Genomic DNA, 18,252 nt, shown 5'->3' with positions numbered 1-18,252 from the left:
GTCCTCGCTCCACGTCACTCAGTTGGAGCAGTGTCAGTCGGCAGCTTTGGGGGAACTGTTCACCTCATGTAAAGTTGAGCCCCCCCCTCACAGAAGCCTTAAAATACGGTCTGAACTGCCAAGCTACAGGCACACAGGTTTGAGACCTGTGATCTATATGCTAGCAATACATATTCATCTTAATATTTTACAGTCCATAGCAGAATTTGAACATGATTAGAAAAACACCCAGATGAAATAATTAAAAAAAAAACACCTTAGAAAAACACCCAGATGAAATAATAAAAAACTCCACCTCTAAACATTTAATTTGCTCTTACCATGAACGCCACCAAGGTTTCAGAAACAGTTTGTCCCTGGGCCGCACATTCTTGTCCAATTTCACGAACGATTTTCTTGATGACGTTTTCAGCCTGGTTGCAAGCCATGCTGGACAAACACACACCTTAATGGGAATTACATTTATTTCAGATTTCGGGTGCGTCTTTCAACGTTTTTCCACGAGGGCCTGAAGGTACCCCCCGCCCCGGTACCGCCGGCCGGGGGCCGCCCGCAGCCCCTTGGCCCCGCCGCTTCCCGGGGCACCCCCTCCCGACCCCGCAGCGCTCCCGCCGCCCCGGGCACCCCGGAACGTCCCGCTCCCACTTGCCCCCCCGGCCCGGCCCGGCCCGGCCCGGCCCGTTCGGCGGCAAACGGCGAGCGAGGCCCGCAGGCGCGCCGGGCGTTGCCATGGGGACGCGGCCCGGCCTGGGCGGCTGGCGAGCCCGCCGGAGGGGGCAGTGTGGGTGCATGTATGGATGTGTGTGTATGGGTACACAGCTGTGTATGCAAAACACGAGCTTACATACAACGTGGGTATGCACGTAAAGAAATAAGTGTTTATACAGTATATATACACATATACATACATGCCTTTGTATATGCAAAACACAGGTATGCGGAGGCATAGCACTATGTGTATATGTGTACATAAACATCTGTATGTGTATACAAACCATGTATGTGGATGCCTATGGCTATATATAGATACGCATAAACATACCTATGTACATATAAACATGAATATGGTATATGTACCTAAATATATACAATATACATGCTTATGACTAGGCAAAGCATGTATGTGAATATGTAGAACATACATACTGGGATATGTAAGTATGTATTTATAAACATAAACATGTACGCGTATATACGAACTAAAGGCAGCCAGTCCACCAGTGCCAGGGTGCAGGTGTCATCCAGCATCACATCCCGCACCAGCTGCTGCCACACAGCCTGCGAGCACCAGACATCATCCCGGTCTTTGGAGAGCCAGTCATTGTCCAGGTTGCTGCAGACAACATTCCTCCACCGTGGTCCCCTTTCCCCTGGTAGATCCTCCTTGAAGGGATACTTCTTCACACCCCAGAGGAGCCACATCCAGGGGCTGCCGGCAGCCACCCTGCTTTCAGGGCTCATCCTTGCTGCTGGAGGCGGCAGTTTCCCCGGGTGCAGTGGGGTTACAACCCGCAAACAGCAGCCCAGTGAGCCCTAAGTTCATCCTCGGCTCTTGCACACACCACTGAGCATGCTGCTGGAGGAAAGCAATGCCTTGCTGTAACTAGTTCAGTTAGTCAATACTCAATTAATTCAAGCTTTTCCATGTCAGATAGAGGAAAGAGTAATAGCACGTTAATTAAATTTACAAGCCATGTCCCTAAAAGGCAATCAAGTAAGCTCAAAAGGTACAGGGAATGCAGGGATAAGAGCTGGCAAGCTATATCAGTTTTCAACTGATTTATTTTTTTCCCTTTGGTTCAAGATGTCAGACACAGAGTACTCTGGTGGGAATCCTGATGAGAGGAAAAGATGATGTTTTTCCTCTGTGACCTCAGACAAGTAATTCTTACCAGTAAAATCAAGATGCTACCTGGCAGGTAGCTGTAGGATAACATCCACTTGCTCGGTGTGCATAGAAAGGTACAGTGCAATGAGTCCCAGCATCACCTCCGGGAAATGCTTTGGGAAGGTTTGTGCAGCAGGTATCAAAATAAGACTGCAAAGGACATTGTGAAGTCTTAGGTTTCACTCTAGTAGCACAGTTAATGGGGCTTCTTAATATGTCTTCTGCATTCTCATTAAAAAAATCAATATCTGTAAGCTCAGTAATTACTGCAAGACATTTATCAAGAGAACAAAAATCTACAGGACCACTTTTTCCACAAATTGCATGAGGAGAAGCATTCACAGCCCTTCCTGGAGCAGAAGCGTGTTGCTGTTAGTGAGCTTAGGGTCACAGAGATTCCCCTCAGCACTTCCCAATAAATCACACAAGAACCAGCTCTTCTGCAGTTGCAGGTGGGGAGGAGCAAGGGGAAAAGAAGAATATAGTTCTGGGGATTAAAAGAAAAAATAGAAGGTGCCACTACCAGGTTTCTCTCTACAGGAGCAAATTTCAGAAGTCAGTGATAAAACCTGATGCTCAAAGCAGTGACAGTAATGCTTTCTTCTGAGAAGATTGTCAGCTAAAAGCGAATGGTTTTACAGAGTTTAACCAAACACTATCTGCAGTAGAGATAGTGGTGGAATTTGCAATTTTGCAGCCACAAAAAGCCAGTTCCCATCCTGTAACAGTCAGAGGCTATGACTAACACATTCACAGGCTTACACAAATACTTTCAGAGTAGGAAGCCATAGGTAGGATTTTTCCAGGTTTTCAGTACATATGCAGAGGCTGCATAATTGTGCAGTTTTGGCTTGACATTTCGATGTCTTTTTTAAAGACAATTTAAAGACCATTTCAATATATCCATTTTTCTTCTGGTACCTGTGTCCTCATCTGCAAGTAGCGCAACCTCTGCAGAGCAAAGCAGTTGTTGCTCAGAACCAGAGAGGCACATCATACGTGCTTAAGCATTTGTTACTTCAGACTATCTTTAGTCTGGTCCCAGTGACAGATGGTATGTTTGTGGCTGTAGCACATTATGCTGTAGCAGATCATGCCTTCCAGTTCGACTTCACCTAAAAGGTTCATGTGCTCTACTGTGCAAACCAGATCACAGCAAGTGAGGGTTATCAAACAATTCTCTCCAAACCCACACTCTTGATCCTAACAAAAAAGCCCTACACCCTGACACACACTCTGACACCCCCCCATCTGAGTTACCAATATTCACAGTCATATTAGCTTGACTATTTCCTGAAGGAATAAGAAGATATAAGAACATCTTCAACTGAAATAACTGACAACTCTTCGATAAACCCAATTTTGCTGTTGTCAGTAGGACACCTGCAAGCCAAAGAGCATTTAATTCAGTAGACAAAACATTAGGAATAAATATGATGAGTGACTATATCACAATGTCACTGCATTCGTGTCACAGAAACTAACGTTATATGGAACTTCTGAAAAGCCAGCACCGGATCACATCCATAAACCCTAGTAGGATACATCCAGCTGCCTTACACATTTTTAGGCTACCGGTGGGAAGCCTAAGAACAATTTATCTGCAGCTTAGAATCATAGAATCTTTTAGGCTGGAAAAGACCTTTAAGATAATTGAGCTTACTGAGAATTTTAATTCTTTTATTGTTTTAAGCATTTCAGTAGTATTAACCTGTATTTCAGATAGTACTAGAACTGAAAAGTTATAAACTGCCAGCAGCATTCCTACTACAGAAACGAGGAAAGAAAAGAAGGAGGACAGCAAATTGTACGCTTTCCAAAGAAAAACGTGGTTTCAGGGGAGATTTGCAGTCTCTATTAGACCACAAAATATTTAATTTGTTGGTGAGCTACTGTTTCATGATGAAAGCAGTTGGATTTCTCCCCTAGAATTAGTATTAACTTTTAAGTTGTAAGCATAGTTCCTGGTAGCGGAGGCCTCGTTTATCCAGCGTTCTTGTAACTAGAATGAAAGAGCCCTCTCATCCTCCCCACCCAAATAGTCTGACCGTGCGTCACCGGCACCCGAAGGACAGGTAAAGGCTGCCCCCTAGCGGCTTCTCTGAGGCACTGTTTGACACTGACGGGGAGACAGTGAAAAGATTCTTGGGTTCGTGATGTAAGGGTTTTAAATGTTTGAAAAGCCATTGAAAACGACATGGTCGCTCTTAAATGACTATGAAGATTGACCCTCAAGTGCTTTCTTCAAGGGAAAGCTTGTCACCTATTTGATGAGCCTGCTATCACATCAGACTGACTATCACATTTAGAGAGTCACCTCTTTCACCAGCTACATCCAGAAGACAGGATTTAGTCAACAGGCTGTTTGAGCCCAAGCAAATCCCCTTATTTTGCCAGTGTGGGGACAAAGTTGCAGCTGGGTGATCTTACACTGTGGAGATGAAGGGAAAACAACGCATAATCAGCAACGTGACTCTGGGAAAATCTAGGGCTCAGCCTGAGCTATTGGCAGTCACATGAGGTGAACGGAGAGCTTGTACCCCAGAAGACACGACTGCCAGGAGGGCAAGGAGCATTGCCTTATGAAGCCTGACCGACTGTATCAATACATTGCCTTGTGCCCAGAGAAGAGACTTGGCTGAGGGAGAGTTGATCTGAGCTCTGCTTACACAGTCATGAGCACCAAGGGATTCTGCAATGACTACTCCTCCAGTCATTCTCACTCATCGCTCATCCGAAGAAGACACTAATCAAGTTGACCTTGCAGTTCAGTTACCAGGCATCTTCTGACTGGGTGGCCTGCTAGTGAGAGAGCACCAGCCGTCTGGCCTGAAGGTCTCCTGCTGTCAGAAACAATGCAAGGGACCAAGGAAAACTCTTTGAAGAAGATACAGCTACATGCAGGGATTTACAGCTGACAATGCAGGATCCAAGAAGTTGAGTTACTGTCCCTTTCATCACCTCTGAAGTTAAAACGTAAGCCATGCAATGCAGATTTTTGTTTGCTTTGTTTCAGGGTCCTGAAGCTACCTTGTACCTTGATGCAGAAACTAATGTTCATTGATTAACCTTGATTCTTCCCAAATAATAGTACAAGGAAAGCTGTGAATACAGACACAGGAATAAAAACCCTGTCTCTTCCAAGAGGGAAATATACTTCGACTATCTGGCTTTTATTATTTTCAAATAATCCCACAGAAGTCTCACCATCAGAAATCTACATTGTGAGGGCAAACATGTCACGCCACCTTCTACAGTTTGTCTGTTAGTTCACAATAAAACTGATTTCCGGAGCTGAGAATGTTTTGGTGTCCTCCTGTGCAAGATTTTTATTTCCTCTTCCTCCCTAAATGTGCACATCAGCAATTGGAGGCCTCTGTCCTTGTGTGCCACCACACTGTGCCAGCTGACAGCAAGAAACAGCTTAGCTTTAAGGACACATTCACACAAGAGTGTGCAGCACTATTTTAAGTTTCCAGGACTCTCCTGGAAAGCTGTATAGGTGGTGGATATATATCCATTTCAGGCTCATTGAGGCAGAGTGCAGACTAATGGGTCACATGTAAGGGAATCCCAGATGACATCTATAGCAATTATTTGGGAGTTGGACTCAATGATCCTTATGGATCACTTCCAACCTGAGATATTCTATGATTCCATGATTTGAAATATATTTAAGGGCTTGAGCTTCCCTTGTAGAATATGGTAAAGTTAGATTGCTCTTCTGTTTTCTTCTCTCAGCTCCATCACTTTGCTGCAGTAAAGAAGGGATGTCTGGGCATGTTAGTGCTGTGTCTCCCCCTAATTCCCACTATATTCAAATTTCACTACAATATGAGGGTACCTAGCAGGGAGCTTAGACTTACTCACTGTACATAGAACTCAGATCAAGGAAGCTGGCAGTTGTCTCCAGGATGAAAGTGTTGTCAAGGCATCAAGATTTTGCTGGACAAAGAGGTCCAATTTGGCTTTTAACTTAGAAATAAAAAAAAAAGAAGTCACAGATAACACGGCACAAAAGGGTTACCCTTCATTTGAGCAAGCTTAGAAATCCAATTAACAAATGCACTATTGTTAGCCTGGATCTCTTAGCAAGCACAATGGATGGACTGTATTTGCCAGGTTACAGAAAAGGGAGTGAAGCTAAATTATTTGTCCTTCAAACCTTGAGAGCTCTGGCATTCACTGGGCAGAGGGAGCGGAGAGATTCCAGACATGCCATCATCGAGTGCCTCCACTGGAAACTCCTGCAAAAGCTGCATTATTCAGCTGTATTCAGATGAATCACTACCCAAGGCTCCAAAACAATAATAACATTACATTAACATTTCAGTCAAAGGCATTCATAAAAATAACACAGATCAAGAGCTTTTTCAATTAATCATCCCTCTAAAACAATCTGCTGAAAATTAGACCCAGGACTTATCATATACTACTTGATATAGATTAAGCAGTTCCCATATATTCCTGCCGAGTTATGTTTCAAAAGAGCTGCAGTTTGGTCAGAAGTTCACACTGCTTTTTCATGGGTTAGCGAGATATTAACTAGCCCTTGTGTCTGTACAAATAATAATAACACAAACATTAATATCCTTTTTGCAGGAGACCACCTGCTTGTGGAATACTAAGTCATTGCAACAGCCCCAAATCTCACCAGTGTGCAAAACAAAAAAACAACCAACCAACCAACCAACCAAAACAAAAACGAAGTGATGCAGTAATTTTCCCACGAGTGGAACAAGTGTAAGAAACAACTGCTGGGCACAATCTCACACTAATGGGATCCATGAAAACTATCCAGTAAATGGATGAAGGAGAGAATCTCGTAGGAAATATGCTGCTGTGGCTCTGAAGAAGAAAAAATGCACTAATAATGGCAATGTGATTATTCCACGGTCTGCAAATTAACTTCTCACTCAGCTCACTTTTATCCAGCTACAGACTTCTCACTGCTGTACAAAGATGCTTTTCATTCATCTGTCAGAAAGGAAAGGAATGATCAGTGAATCAGACAGGGAGGGCAAGAGGATTATTATCCACAGTACTCCAGCAATAGAGTTCTCCCTGCAGTCTTTTCCCCATGCCAATAAATGAGCTGGGAACCAAATGGATGCCCTTGCAGTTACGTACAAATTTGCAAATCCTTCTCCAAAATTCTGAATTTTGTTGCCCAAAAAGCATTTCTATTCACCGTGCAGCTTCTCTCCCCTAGAGCAGCTATTAAGGCTTAAGATCTGTCAAATTGTGCTGAATACTCAGCAGAATAACTCTTTAGAGAGCTCTGATCTTCAAAAGCAGCATTACGGACTGGAAAGAAGTGGTATTCTAATATCATGGGATGCCTAGTAACTCTTAGAAAACCAGAAGGATTGCTGAGTTAGCACTTCTTCTCACCTTTTAGTTTAGAAATGGACTTTTCTACAGATGAGCAGCACTGGCCAGCTGTGACTGTTTTTTCAATCTGGCATGTCAGCTAATCTTGATAATAGAAATGAAATCAATATTTAGATAGAAAATATCCTGAGGAGAAAACCAATGTATGGAAGTAAAAGTACAGAAAACATGTGCCATAGAAGTAACCATGTAATCATAAAAGGTGACTGAAAAGGACTCAGAGATGGTCATTAGGTCCATCTTGCTGAAACAACCTGAAGATAATTTAGGACTTAAACATAACTGTGAAATTTTAGGTTTCACAACCTCTTTTCAAAGTTAAATTAGAGAGAGAATTAATCTAAAATGTAAGTGGTCCCTACGCTGAGGTTTAAAGGCAACACACATTAAGTATTTGCACAAGCATATTTCACAAAGAATGCAGGATTGAGCTTTGACCTGCACTACCAAAGCAGTAACTCACAGATTTGTAAAAATGGACACTTTGAGCAAAGCCAGGATTTTTATGCCAGTTCCAAGCCTGGTGGTTGCAATTGATGCAATTCTTTACTTCAGAAGACCTTCAACCCCTTCAGCAAGCTCTATGGCTTTGCAAAAGGACATCCTCTTTTATTTCACATTGAAGAATACCCTCTTCCTCCTGGAGTAAGAGTTTTTGAAGGAAGCTCACACTGGCATTAAAGCTTATTTCTAAGCTTTGTGAATGACACTGAATGCACAAACTGCTTTCAAAAGTACCTGTGAAACTCTGGAAAGACGTTTTGCTGAGAGACCACTGGTCATTTCTTTAACCTCTTGCTTACGCTGAAGGCTTCCCAGCACTCTAGATAATGAATATCTAAAGGGGTAAATAAATATAGAATATCAAAAGAAAGCATATATATTTACAGCCTGCTAAGAACTGTATCCTCTCTGTATCAGATTTATTCTAAAAGTACCTGAAAAACACCCACAAATATAAGAGTTCTCCAAAAGCTGGAGTTAATAATGACGTATCAGTGGACATATCTGGCAGTAAACCTGTTTATGGCCCAATCAAGTAGAACCTACCTAAGCCACACCTTAACATATGAGCAGCAGATCAAACATTTACACGGTACCAAACTGGAATGTTATTGTACTCAGGGCAAGTGTAAAACAGCCTCTTTGTTCCTGCATTGCATCCCCTATGTCTAGTGAACACAGAGATCTCTAGCACCCACATCTGTGGTTATGTGGAGAGTGGAGTAGCCATCGGACTACTTTACTTGTAAAAAATTCCCTACCCTTGTAACTCAGAGTAGCTTTGCAATGAGGTGCAGAAGGGGCTTATAACCAGTAGGTGAAGGAAAAACCTTTTCCTGTGTCCTACGGAAGATTTGGGGCAAGCTAGAAGCCTGCAGCTGGGGGAAAGATGTTTCCCTCTTATCTGTACTGATAGTAGCAGAGTGAATATTTACACCATTTGGAGCCAACAAAAGAAGAAAATACAACAGGTAAGAAAAATAGGCTACGTATGTGTGTGTGTGAGGGTGAAATAAAACTAAGAGATGTCTGTATATGCATATTGTAAATCCTCGAAGATGCTAATTTGCCATCCTTCACACATTTCTGTGCTGATTCTGGTTTTCTTGACTTCTGATTCCAGTGTATTAGTCAAAACCATTGAAATACTTTTAAAAAAATATGTGGTGTCTCCTGTCCGCATACATGCTGTGTGTGCACATAGAGACATCACATGACGGTCACTTCCAAGGGGAGAGAGAAAGAAACTGCTGCCAAGTATTTTGACAGTCTCAGCAGACTCACTACTTCTCTGGTCCACACACATCAGATTCATTAAGATAGCTTGCAAGGGAAGGGGAAAGGCAAAGAGTTCAGCCAGCCTCGGTAAAATGTCACGCTGATACCAGCTAACATCCAGCTTTTCCAGCACATTATGGTTAGCATAATTCCTGCAAGAGTTTTTACTGAAAGGATGATCCCAACTTTCAAAAGGATAGTTCACTAGAAGGTGCTGTAAGTGCATGAGTGCCAGGAGTTTCAGAAGGAGATCTGCAGTAATGCTGGAAGCCTTGTTCACTGTGACAAATCCACACAGCATGTTTGAATTCAGACACTCCTTAGTGCCATACATTTGATTTATCAAAACATTTGGTGTCCAGGAGAAAAGAGGCCTAACAAGAACATACTAAGAACCAAGAAGAAAACATCACCTAACACCAGCTGCCACTCTCCCTGTGGGGCTGTAATGCTTCTTGCTGTTCCCCTGGGCTTTAAACAGTAACGTACCTCTCAGGTGTTCCAGTCTGCTTACTGTGCCAGCGTTTGGGTGAGAACAGATCAGTAGATTGCAGAAGCACAGACCTTTTTGTCCTAAGTAAGGCTGCAAGGCAATTAAAATAAGATGTATACAGACTCTATGTTCAGGATTACAGTATCCCTAAGCCTTTTTTTTCACTAGAGAAAAGAAAGATTTTAGTATTCTCAAAGGAAAAATAATTTTCATTATTAAAATAAAAAAGAAGCAAGCAGCAGGGACTTTGGAAACTTATAGGGCTTATAGAGTTGAACCCATATTATTCACTTCCAAATGAGCTCAGTTCTTTCAATAAGTCTTTCAGCACGATGAATGTCCTCTTCCACTGCCAGACTTTGAAGACCCACTCCAAGTCACTCAACATGTTGCTGCTTAGATAGAACCAAGCACAGGAACAGATGAAACTAAGGCTTTCAGGCTTTTACAGTAGTAGAAGCTTTTTGTTCAGGAGGATCTTTGAACAATGTACATTCCAACATCTTAACCTTGGATTGAAAGCTAAAAAGATTGGGGGCATGTACTGAAAGAGCTCTGCTGGTGTGGTGTGTGTAGAGAATCCCAGGTTATTTTTCTTCTGAATGGAATAAAAGAAAGTTTTGCTGTCTTTTTGGCAGCTTTCCAGGAATCCTCTGGTGAGATCATAGTGGTTCTGCACCATACTCTGAAAGGAATCCAACTCCTCATTGTCCTTGGTGAAAGCCCTGCAGAGGATGGTCTCTACGGTGCTCAGTTCAGAACCTGCAAGCCTGCAAGAGTGTGTGTCAGCTTGCACAGCATAGACACAGATCAAGGTCTCAGTCACGCAGGTGCATCCCTAATTGACCAGTAATAATGTCAGTGAATTACAGTTCACGTCCCACATGCAGCAGACTGGGTGGCTGGTGGTTTCTGTAACACCGCAAGGTTTCCAGCAAAGTCAGCCAGGAACTCTCCACTACCTTGCCAACAGCCCCCTTTGGTAGTAGAGTTTAACGGGATAAGGACTTTTCCTTCACGGCAAAGTTAGTAATTCCAAGCTTTCACTTACAAAACTCAGCTTATTCAACTGAACTGAACTGAACTGGATTATTACAGTCTTATCCAAGTCATGCTTTGAAAACACAGTTTCTCTCACATGGTTTGTGAGATGGCATGGGAAGTTTCTGCTCTTGACTACAGCAACCAGTTTAATTTAATGTGGTTTGTAACAGAAGAAAGGATCAGTCCAATTTGTGATGAAAACCAACTTTTTCTCATTAACAAACAGAGTATTCCAAACCATCTAGGAGTCTTTATCCAGGAGAGGTCAGCAAGTCTTGTATAGAGCCCTGTTTAATAACCGAGAGAAGGATATTATTGAATGTATATGTATTCTTGAATGTTACAGTTTCCATTCTCAGTTCTCCATAGACAAAGTACTATTTATATTTAGTCAGTTCCTAAATAGAATGGGTAACTAATATAAGATGGTTACAAGAATAATGGTTTACCAGCTATTTTATGCTATTGATTAAACACAGTAAGAAATGAGAGATGCAGTTATTTTTTCTTTCCTCGAACTGCCTCCCTTTTCCTCATCACTGCAACGACACCTGTTGTCTTTGCTTTCTGGTTCTTCTTCATTAGCACAAGGATGCAATGTTTGGGTTAAATATATTTACAGATGAAACTCAGCAGTGAAACACATTACCAGTTTGTTTTATTTTCTGTTGTGAAATTCAAGAGTTGCCCTCTGAAGAAACACACCTCAGCCACTTAATTCCAAAACTAGACTCCTCCAAGTTACTAATCACAGGTGATCACTAATGTGACTTATAGTTCCTAGTGGCGAAACAAGTTTTGTAAAAGAAAAATAAAACAAAGAGCACAAACCAAAACAGAGTCAGTCTCAGAGGTGAAAGAGTTCAGGAAAAGCTTAACACAAACATCACAGCAGTGGCCAGCTCCTGCTCTGCCTTCCCCACATGACTGATGATAATGCATTAAACATACCAGCAAGTGTTTACCTTGTTCTCTATTGAATCAAAAGCAAAGGTACTGTTTTATAACAAAATATCTACATATATCTGTGTTGCTTAGACTCTCAACTCTACCCTTTACAGAGGAATCAGGTCCTTGATCCAGTTCTCAGAAGAGCTCACTGGAATAGCCAAGTGTCTCAGATTCATACCGCTATAATGAAATTATAAGATTCTTAAAGGTGAAGTTTAAGGCTGAAAGTCCAGGTCACTGACTTCTAAATCTACACTGAAAATCAGAACTGGATATAAATCAGGATTATAAACCGCATACTAAAGAGAGACTATCAGAAACATATCAAAGATGGTTAACACCTGAAGTATAGAGACAAAGTAGCTCAGATGATAGCCTCAGAGTTAAACTACTTTTTTCTAAAACCTAATATTGCAGTACTTGGCAGGTAAGGAAAAACAAAAACAAAAACAACAAACAAACAAACTAAACCCCAACACACAATGGTCAGGAATCTTTGTAGAATGCCACAGGCAGCACAGGGAAGCGACTCTAGTCTTTGTGGCTAGCACTTTGTGGCTAATACCTGGAGCCCTGCAACTAATTTGGCACCAGCAGTATAAGTTCTTGAGAAGCTGCGAGAGAAGACAGAATGAAGTGGAGCTCAACTTTGGCCAGCGATATTCCATTTATAGTGTAGCTTATGTTTTCAGATAAACAAACTGAAAGTGTCTGTGCCGTTTTAAAAGTTTATTAGACGAAGGAAGAATGTAATCTTGTGAGAAAAAAATGGAAAAATATGGTGCTCAGACACCTCGCTGGGTAGGATTTTTTTCTATTTATTCAAGTTGTATGACAAGCATAACAGAGGACTGCAGCTGTATACTGGAAAAAGTTCAAATACACAAAAGAAAAGCAAGAACCAGTAATAAGGATGAGACAGCCATACTCTTAGAAGAAGCCAAAACAAAGCACTAGAGACCATTTTAATAGGTACAAGACAAACTTTTCATGATCAGCTAGAAGAAAGGCCAATATTTGGGCAGGCCATGTCACAGTTGCAGTATAGCAGTCTTATTTATCCTTCTACATGGAGTTAGTTTAGTAGCTGTTGTTAGCCAAGCTTTTACCTAACTCCTGGTTTGCTCAGTGTCTCAAAGAAAGCTAAGGTGATGTGTTAACTGCTAGTTTCAATAGACTGCAATGGAGGAGGCTGTCTTTCTTCTAGGATTGGTCTTTCCTCCCCAGGCAGAACCATGCCTAGATATCCCCAGAACACCCATGTACTGTACCTACTAGCCAATATTAACGCCAGTTATTCCAGCATCTGCATCTCCCACAAGTCACTTGATGCATTTTGTGATTAGTCACTTATATTCCTTTACTCAATCTGTATTTTAACTAGCAGCTAATGTAATGCTGAACTGTTGTTAATTAAGCCCAGCAAAGGAAATCACATCAGCAACTGGAATCACAATTACTCAGTTTATATCTGTGTGGGTACATTACATCCATGTACAGACAGAATGTATTCCTTCTGCGATCCGTTGCCCGTGAGGTGCTGCAGCTCTTTAATTGCCTCACACACACAGACAGCGTGTGCTCACATTCCAAATGCTGCCAGCATCATTAGTTCCTTTCACACTTCATTTCTCCAGGCCAGGCATTCAGAGATTTCACAATCTGCATCTCCTCATTTAAGACATCACAGATCCCTTCTGCAGACCTTTGAGGGACTAACAAGCAAGATGTCTCTAGTTTATTAATTAGCTGCTTATCAGCCATACTCCACAGCTCCCTACTAGTTCAGCTGCTCAGCTACAGTAATTAGACAACCCACTTTTCAGTCTTTTATAGCATTGCCTTAGACAGAAAGTTTCACTGTCTCTGAGACTATGGTACTTTCTGGCAATTTTAGACATCTCCTGAATGACTAATAGAGAAATCCTGCTTTCTGTATTATTCATTGCAGCATTACAGCTCCCCATGCTACGTTTTGTCTTGTGCACTCCACTGTCAACATGTGCCATCACCGGCGCCCTAGCATCCAGATGTTATCTGAAAGCTTATTTATTTGCGTCATTCAGACCAACAGTCAAAAAGCATGTATTCAACGCTCTCTCTGATTCAGAGTGCTAGTAAAGCGGGTAGTGTTACTTTTCATGCTGCAATCCTTCTCAAACAGGAACAAAATCAAGCCAACAAACATATGCTGTCTCTGCTTCATGCAACGAAAGGCTTGCTTGTATGTCTGAAAGTGTAATTTTTGTTAGCTACCAATAGCTCATGTACTCACAGATTTCATTAGTTAAGTACCTGACATGCAGAAATGTACAGAATATTAAAACCAGCCTTTTCTTTTTCAGCTTGCCAGTCAACCACAGTTAACACTGTACAGTGACTACAACTAGAAGAGAAAAAATCCCTTAAATTGGGTTTAGTTAGATATTTTAATTTCTAAAATATTTCCTTGAAATACCAAACAGTGTCCACAGCAAATGGCTGTCCAGGTCCATAGCGATTCTACTGCTCGCCGTCTTGTCTCTCCATTTATACTGCAGAGCTATTTACTTAGGCCAAGCTGTGGCTTCTTTTATCTCTACACAACCAATCGCACAGACTTAAAAGGACATAATGTTTCTAAGCTGAACCAACACAACTTCACCTTGGTATTTGAAAGCAAGCAAATAAAATGCTTTTCCTCTCCTAAAAGGCCATGAGAAGCAGTGTCTGCCAGACTGTTATATGCTGTCCACACACTGGTAAGTCCACGCCAGAGCATGCCTGCAGATCTTGAGCCCCTGCCACCTGTCTTCAAACATGCCCACAAAGCTGTGGTTCAGGAGGGGCCTGGGCTGTGCACTCACAGGAGCCCTTGGTGTCAACTGGATGACTAAGGTACCCAGGACTAAGGTCCACCGCAGGGAACACTTACCCTGTAGAGAGCCACAGTCTGTATCAGTCACTGCCACTGTATGCCAGATAAAATGTGGGCTAACCCTGGGAGACACAGTGACTTCTTTTTTCTCAGGAACAAATGTTAATAGTAAGAATGCTAACATTGCGGAAGTATATGATGATTATATACTTCCCAGTAGAGAAGAACAAAAGAAGTCTACTTATCTGTCACTGTAAGAGAACTTGAACTGTTTGTTCAAGGGGAGTTGAAGCACTTCATCATCATCTTGGTTTTCTGACATGCAAAGTGCAGAATTGCCCCTCATATTGCCTCATGCACAGACACATGCAGACACCACATCTGTTAGCTGGTGCAGACTTAAGACCTTATCAGTAGCCAACCCTCAGACCTCACAGCATCTCCAGTCACTGGCTTTGACCACCTGGTCCCTCAAGTAGCCAAATCTCGGACACCCTGATTCCTCCAGTATCTTAGATTTACAGCCACTCCATCACTTGGCTTCCATTCCTCTTATCCTATTTGTCAGCAAGCCTGTCTTGGTATTTGCTAGTGATTACAAACTGACATATGTACCCACAAAATAATCACTCCAGTCTCTCCAGCTGCTGTCACTCTGAGCTCCTGTCATCAGCTGTCAGCAGGCAGACCTCCCATGCGTATGCATTCACACAGAGAAAGGCCTGCATCCAAGTTAGAAATGGTGTTCAATGAGAGGACAGGACAGACTGCACTGATCAGGCAAGGGCATGGTCTATAACCTGCTTCTGTTTACATGTAACCAACCTCTTTTATCCCCTTATCCTTCTATTTTCCCACTCTGTTTCTTCCTCAAACCACATTGACCCCCGTTTCTCCACCTTTGGTTCTTTCCCTACACATCTCATAATAAGCTTTTGTACAATCCCCGTAGAATCCCAAGATGCGCTACCCCACATCCCATACCTCCAGTCCCCTACCTCCAGCCTGTACCCACTCTCAGTCTGCAAGGTGCCCCAGAAAATCTCTCTGATTGACTCACAGCAATGGGTCTCACTCCCACTCCATGGCACTGACGCCCCCCTGGGATGCCCCGGGAGGAGCTGGATTGGAGCCTCATTCCTCTGACTGGGTTGTTGGGGTTTCCCCCGCTGCCGCTGTGCCTCTGGGCTCCACGGTGTGTGGGGAGTAAGCCTTTGAGCAGCTAATGCAACAGAGAGCATTCATCAGCTTTAGGTATTTCATGATGTAACTGTTAGTACTTTAGTATTTTAGTGCTGTAGTTTCAAAAGACTTTTATACTTAATGCATATGTAAATGTTTTCTTTAAAAATTGGTTTATACAGCTTATGGACTATTTCAGACTGCTGAAGAATGTTTAAGATGTAAACACAAGTTTTATCTTGGGCTCCGTGCGGTTTATGCATTTGATTGTACAACTGTGAACATGAAGTATGGAATTTTTTCACCGGGAGTGTAAGAGAGGAAATGCACAGGGAGCGCCAGCTCTCCACAGAAAGAGCTTCTACAGTTTAGTGAGGTACGGTTTTACAGTCATTTAGGTCAGAAGTAGTGCCAAAGTGTTCCAAATATCTGCTCAAATATTTTATATGCATTAAACTGTTCCATGAGAAACCAGTGACTTCACTTGTCTTCACTTCTTAGTGTGGTAGAGTGATGGATATCTGTGACACTATTCTGCTTTTTTCGTTTCTGGGGTTGTTTTTGAGCATGAGGAAAAGAATGCTGTACAACTGCTCTCTTAAAAATTCCCTTAAAGAAGGTGCCAATAGAGAGTTTCTTTCAGCATATTACATTTTCTATCAGCTACAGTAAAGGCCAGCTCCTTTACATTCCTCAGCTCACACTCTAGATGCTATACAGTGTTTTTAGATTAACAGGTAACAAATGAGATAGACACAAAGCTTTAGTGAATATTAAGTGAATGCTGTGATGTCTTACAACACATTGAAGACAAATCAGACATTTAGGCAGGCTGAATCTCAGACTCGATCAATGTCCTGAGGCTGGCCTAATGCCATGCAGGCTTCAAGCACATGTGAATAGATAAACTTGAGTTCCCTCACAGGAAAATTATTTTGTATACCTGCTGGCACACACTTTTCACCCAAAACCTGTCTCTTAAACCAGGTGAGGTTTCAGATCATGTAACCACTCACTTGCAGGTACTCTACATAGACTTACACACTTTCACACAGAATAACCACCCTGTATGTCTCAGAATCCAAGCTGCAGGTGTTCAAAGCTTGTGTGTCTTACTGCACACCCAAGTATTCAAGGGCAGAGCCAACAGTCCTCACAGTCCAGGTGATGCTGATGCTTAACTAAGTGACAGATTTTCCAATCAGATATTTTCCTTCTCAATAAGGACTCAGTGGAACCATCCTCAAGTCCTACACATTTCAACCTCTGCCGTAGTATATGGAAACCAAAATTAATGCATAATTTCTAAGTGTAGCTCATCACTTCGTTATTTAACATAACAGTGGTTATTTTCCTCTGTATCATTCTAACCACACTCACGTAATTCAGTGAACAGAGATGAATTTATTTTTCAGCATCACTTTTTTGTCATTCTGTTTATCCATGTCTGTGGATCTCACACTTCCAATACTAGTTCTCTTATATTCCTTGTCACTAGCCTCTGCTTCTTCCGGGGTGTCCTGCTGAAATGCTTTTCTTAATGGCAAAATAAAATCTGCTTGTCCAGGGGACAGGTTAGGAAAAGTGGCATCAATATACTTTTGAAAAGCTTGTCTTGTTGCTCGTATTTCAGTTTCCAGGCTGTCCTTCCAATCTGTCATCTTTTCCAGTTCTTGCGTGAGAGTCTTTATCTGTTCTTCTGCTGCTTTCAGCTTAACCACCACCTTTTCCAGCTCATCAAGATGTAAGGCCTCTGCTTCTTTGAGCTGTTTTTCAATCTCAATCTGATACTCTTTTTGTGCAATACTCAGGGCAATATTAATCTCATGACATTTTTCTTTGTTTAATTGCTCTATACTCTTACGATGTAGTTCCTCAGCTAACATACTTTCTTCTTTGAGTTGCTCTAAATGCTTGCTATTTAAAAAAAGGAAAATAAAGATTTGTAGGGAACGCCTGTTATTACAGCTTATTTAATAAAACAATTTGAGTCTATTCAGGTGGTTGTAAAAACTCTGTCATTCAACCATGAATGTACATGAAATCAGAACTTGATGTAGGACCTCTGAAACAAAATAGGGTAAAACAAGGCCACTGATGATGCAGAGAAAGGCAGCTGCAGAAGATTCCCTTTCTGCATGTCGCATCCAGTGATAATTTAATGATGCTTGCTTCGAAATGAAAAATAGAAAGGATTACTATTTCACCGTTCATTCAGGTCTCTGTTTGAGCTAGCACTTAAGTACACACTGATTTTCAAATAGACTTTGAACAACTCTACCCCCAAGCAAAAATGCTGTCTTGAAGTGGAATCCAAGAACAGATTTTTAGCCTACAGCTTCATCTGTAATTTTGTTTAAGTGGTATTGAGAACATCTTTGTGCTAGCACGTCAGTAATAAAACATACAATTTATATTACGTAGTCAAAACATTATGGGTGCTATTCACTAGAGCTGGCTCAGGGACACATAAAGAATGGTGCACCAGGCATCCATTAAGGTTACTGAGCCAAATACTTCAATGTAGAGAAAACAATTTCTGCACTCTGTTACTGCTCCCTCCCACTTTGCTGGAGATATTTTTTCAGAACTCTGCTAACATGGAAAGTTAGAGACCAGCTAAGTTTATGTGGGACATGATTTATCTTTGTTAGAAAGGCC

The 18,252-nt window shown here is 41.9% G+C and overlaps 1 protein-coding gene across 7 annotated transcripts in view; it reads right to left on the bottom strand.

Moving 5' to 3' along the window:
* The window catches only part of CFAP206 (cilia and flagella associated protein 206), a 43,376-nt gene that overhangs the window by 16,673 nt on the left and 8,451 nt on the right, over window positions 1-18,252 (bottom strand). For 3 of the 7 annotated variants that reach the window (XM_005499845.3, XM_065056502.1, XM_065056504.1), the window contains one exon: window positions 321-445. In XM_005499845.3, coding sequence (XP_005499902.3) covers window positions 321-445 — 125 coding nt within the window. Of the gene's footprint in view, window positions 1-320; window positions 446-645; window positions 6,866-8,020; window positions 16,930-16,975; window positions 17,509-18,252 lie in introns of those variants that run through there. The other 4 variants (XM_065056500.1, XM_065056503.1, XM_065056501.1 and 1 more) reach the window with 4 other exon arrangements.

This window comes from Columba livia, chromosome 3 (genome assembly GCF_036013475.1).
Source record: "Columba livia isolate bColLiv1 breed racing homer chromosome 3, bColLiv1.pat.W.v2, whole genome shotgun sequence".
Taxonomy (NCBI): Eukaryota; Metazoa; Chordata; class Aves; order Columbiformes; family Columbidae; genus Columba; species Columba livia.
Note: the sequence above shows the minus strand (reverse complement) of the source record. Positions and strands in the feature narration are given on the sequence as shown.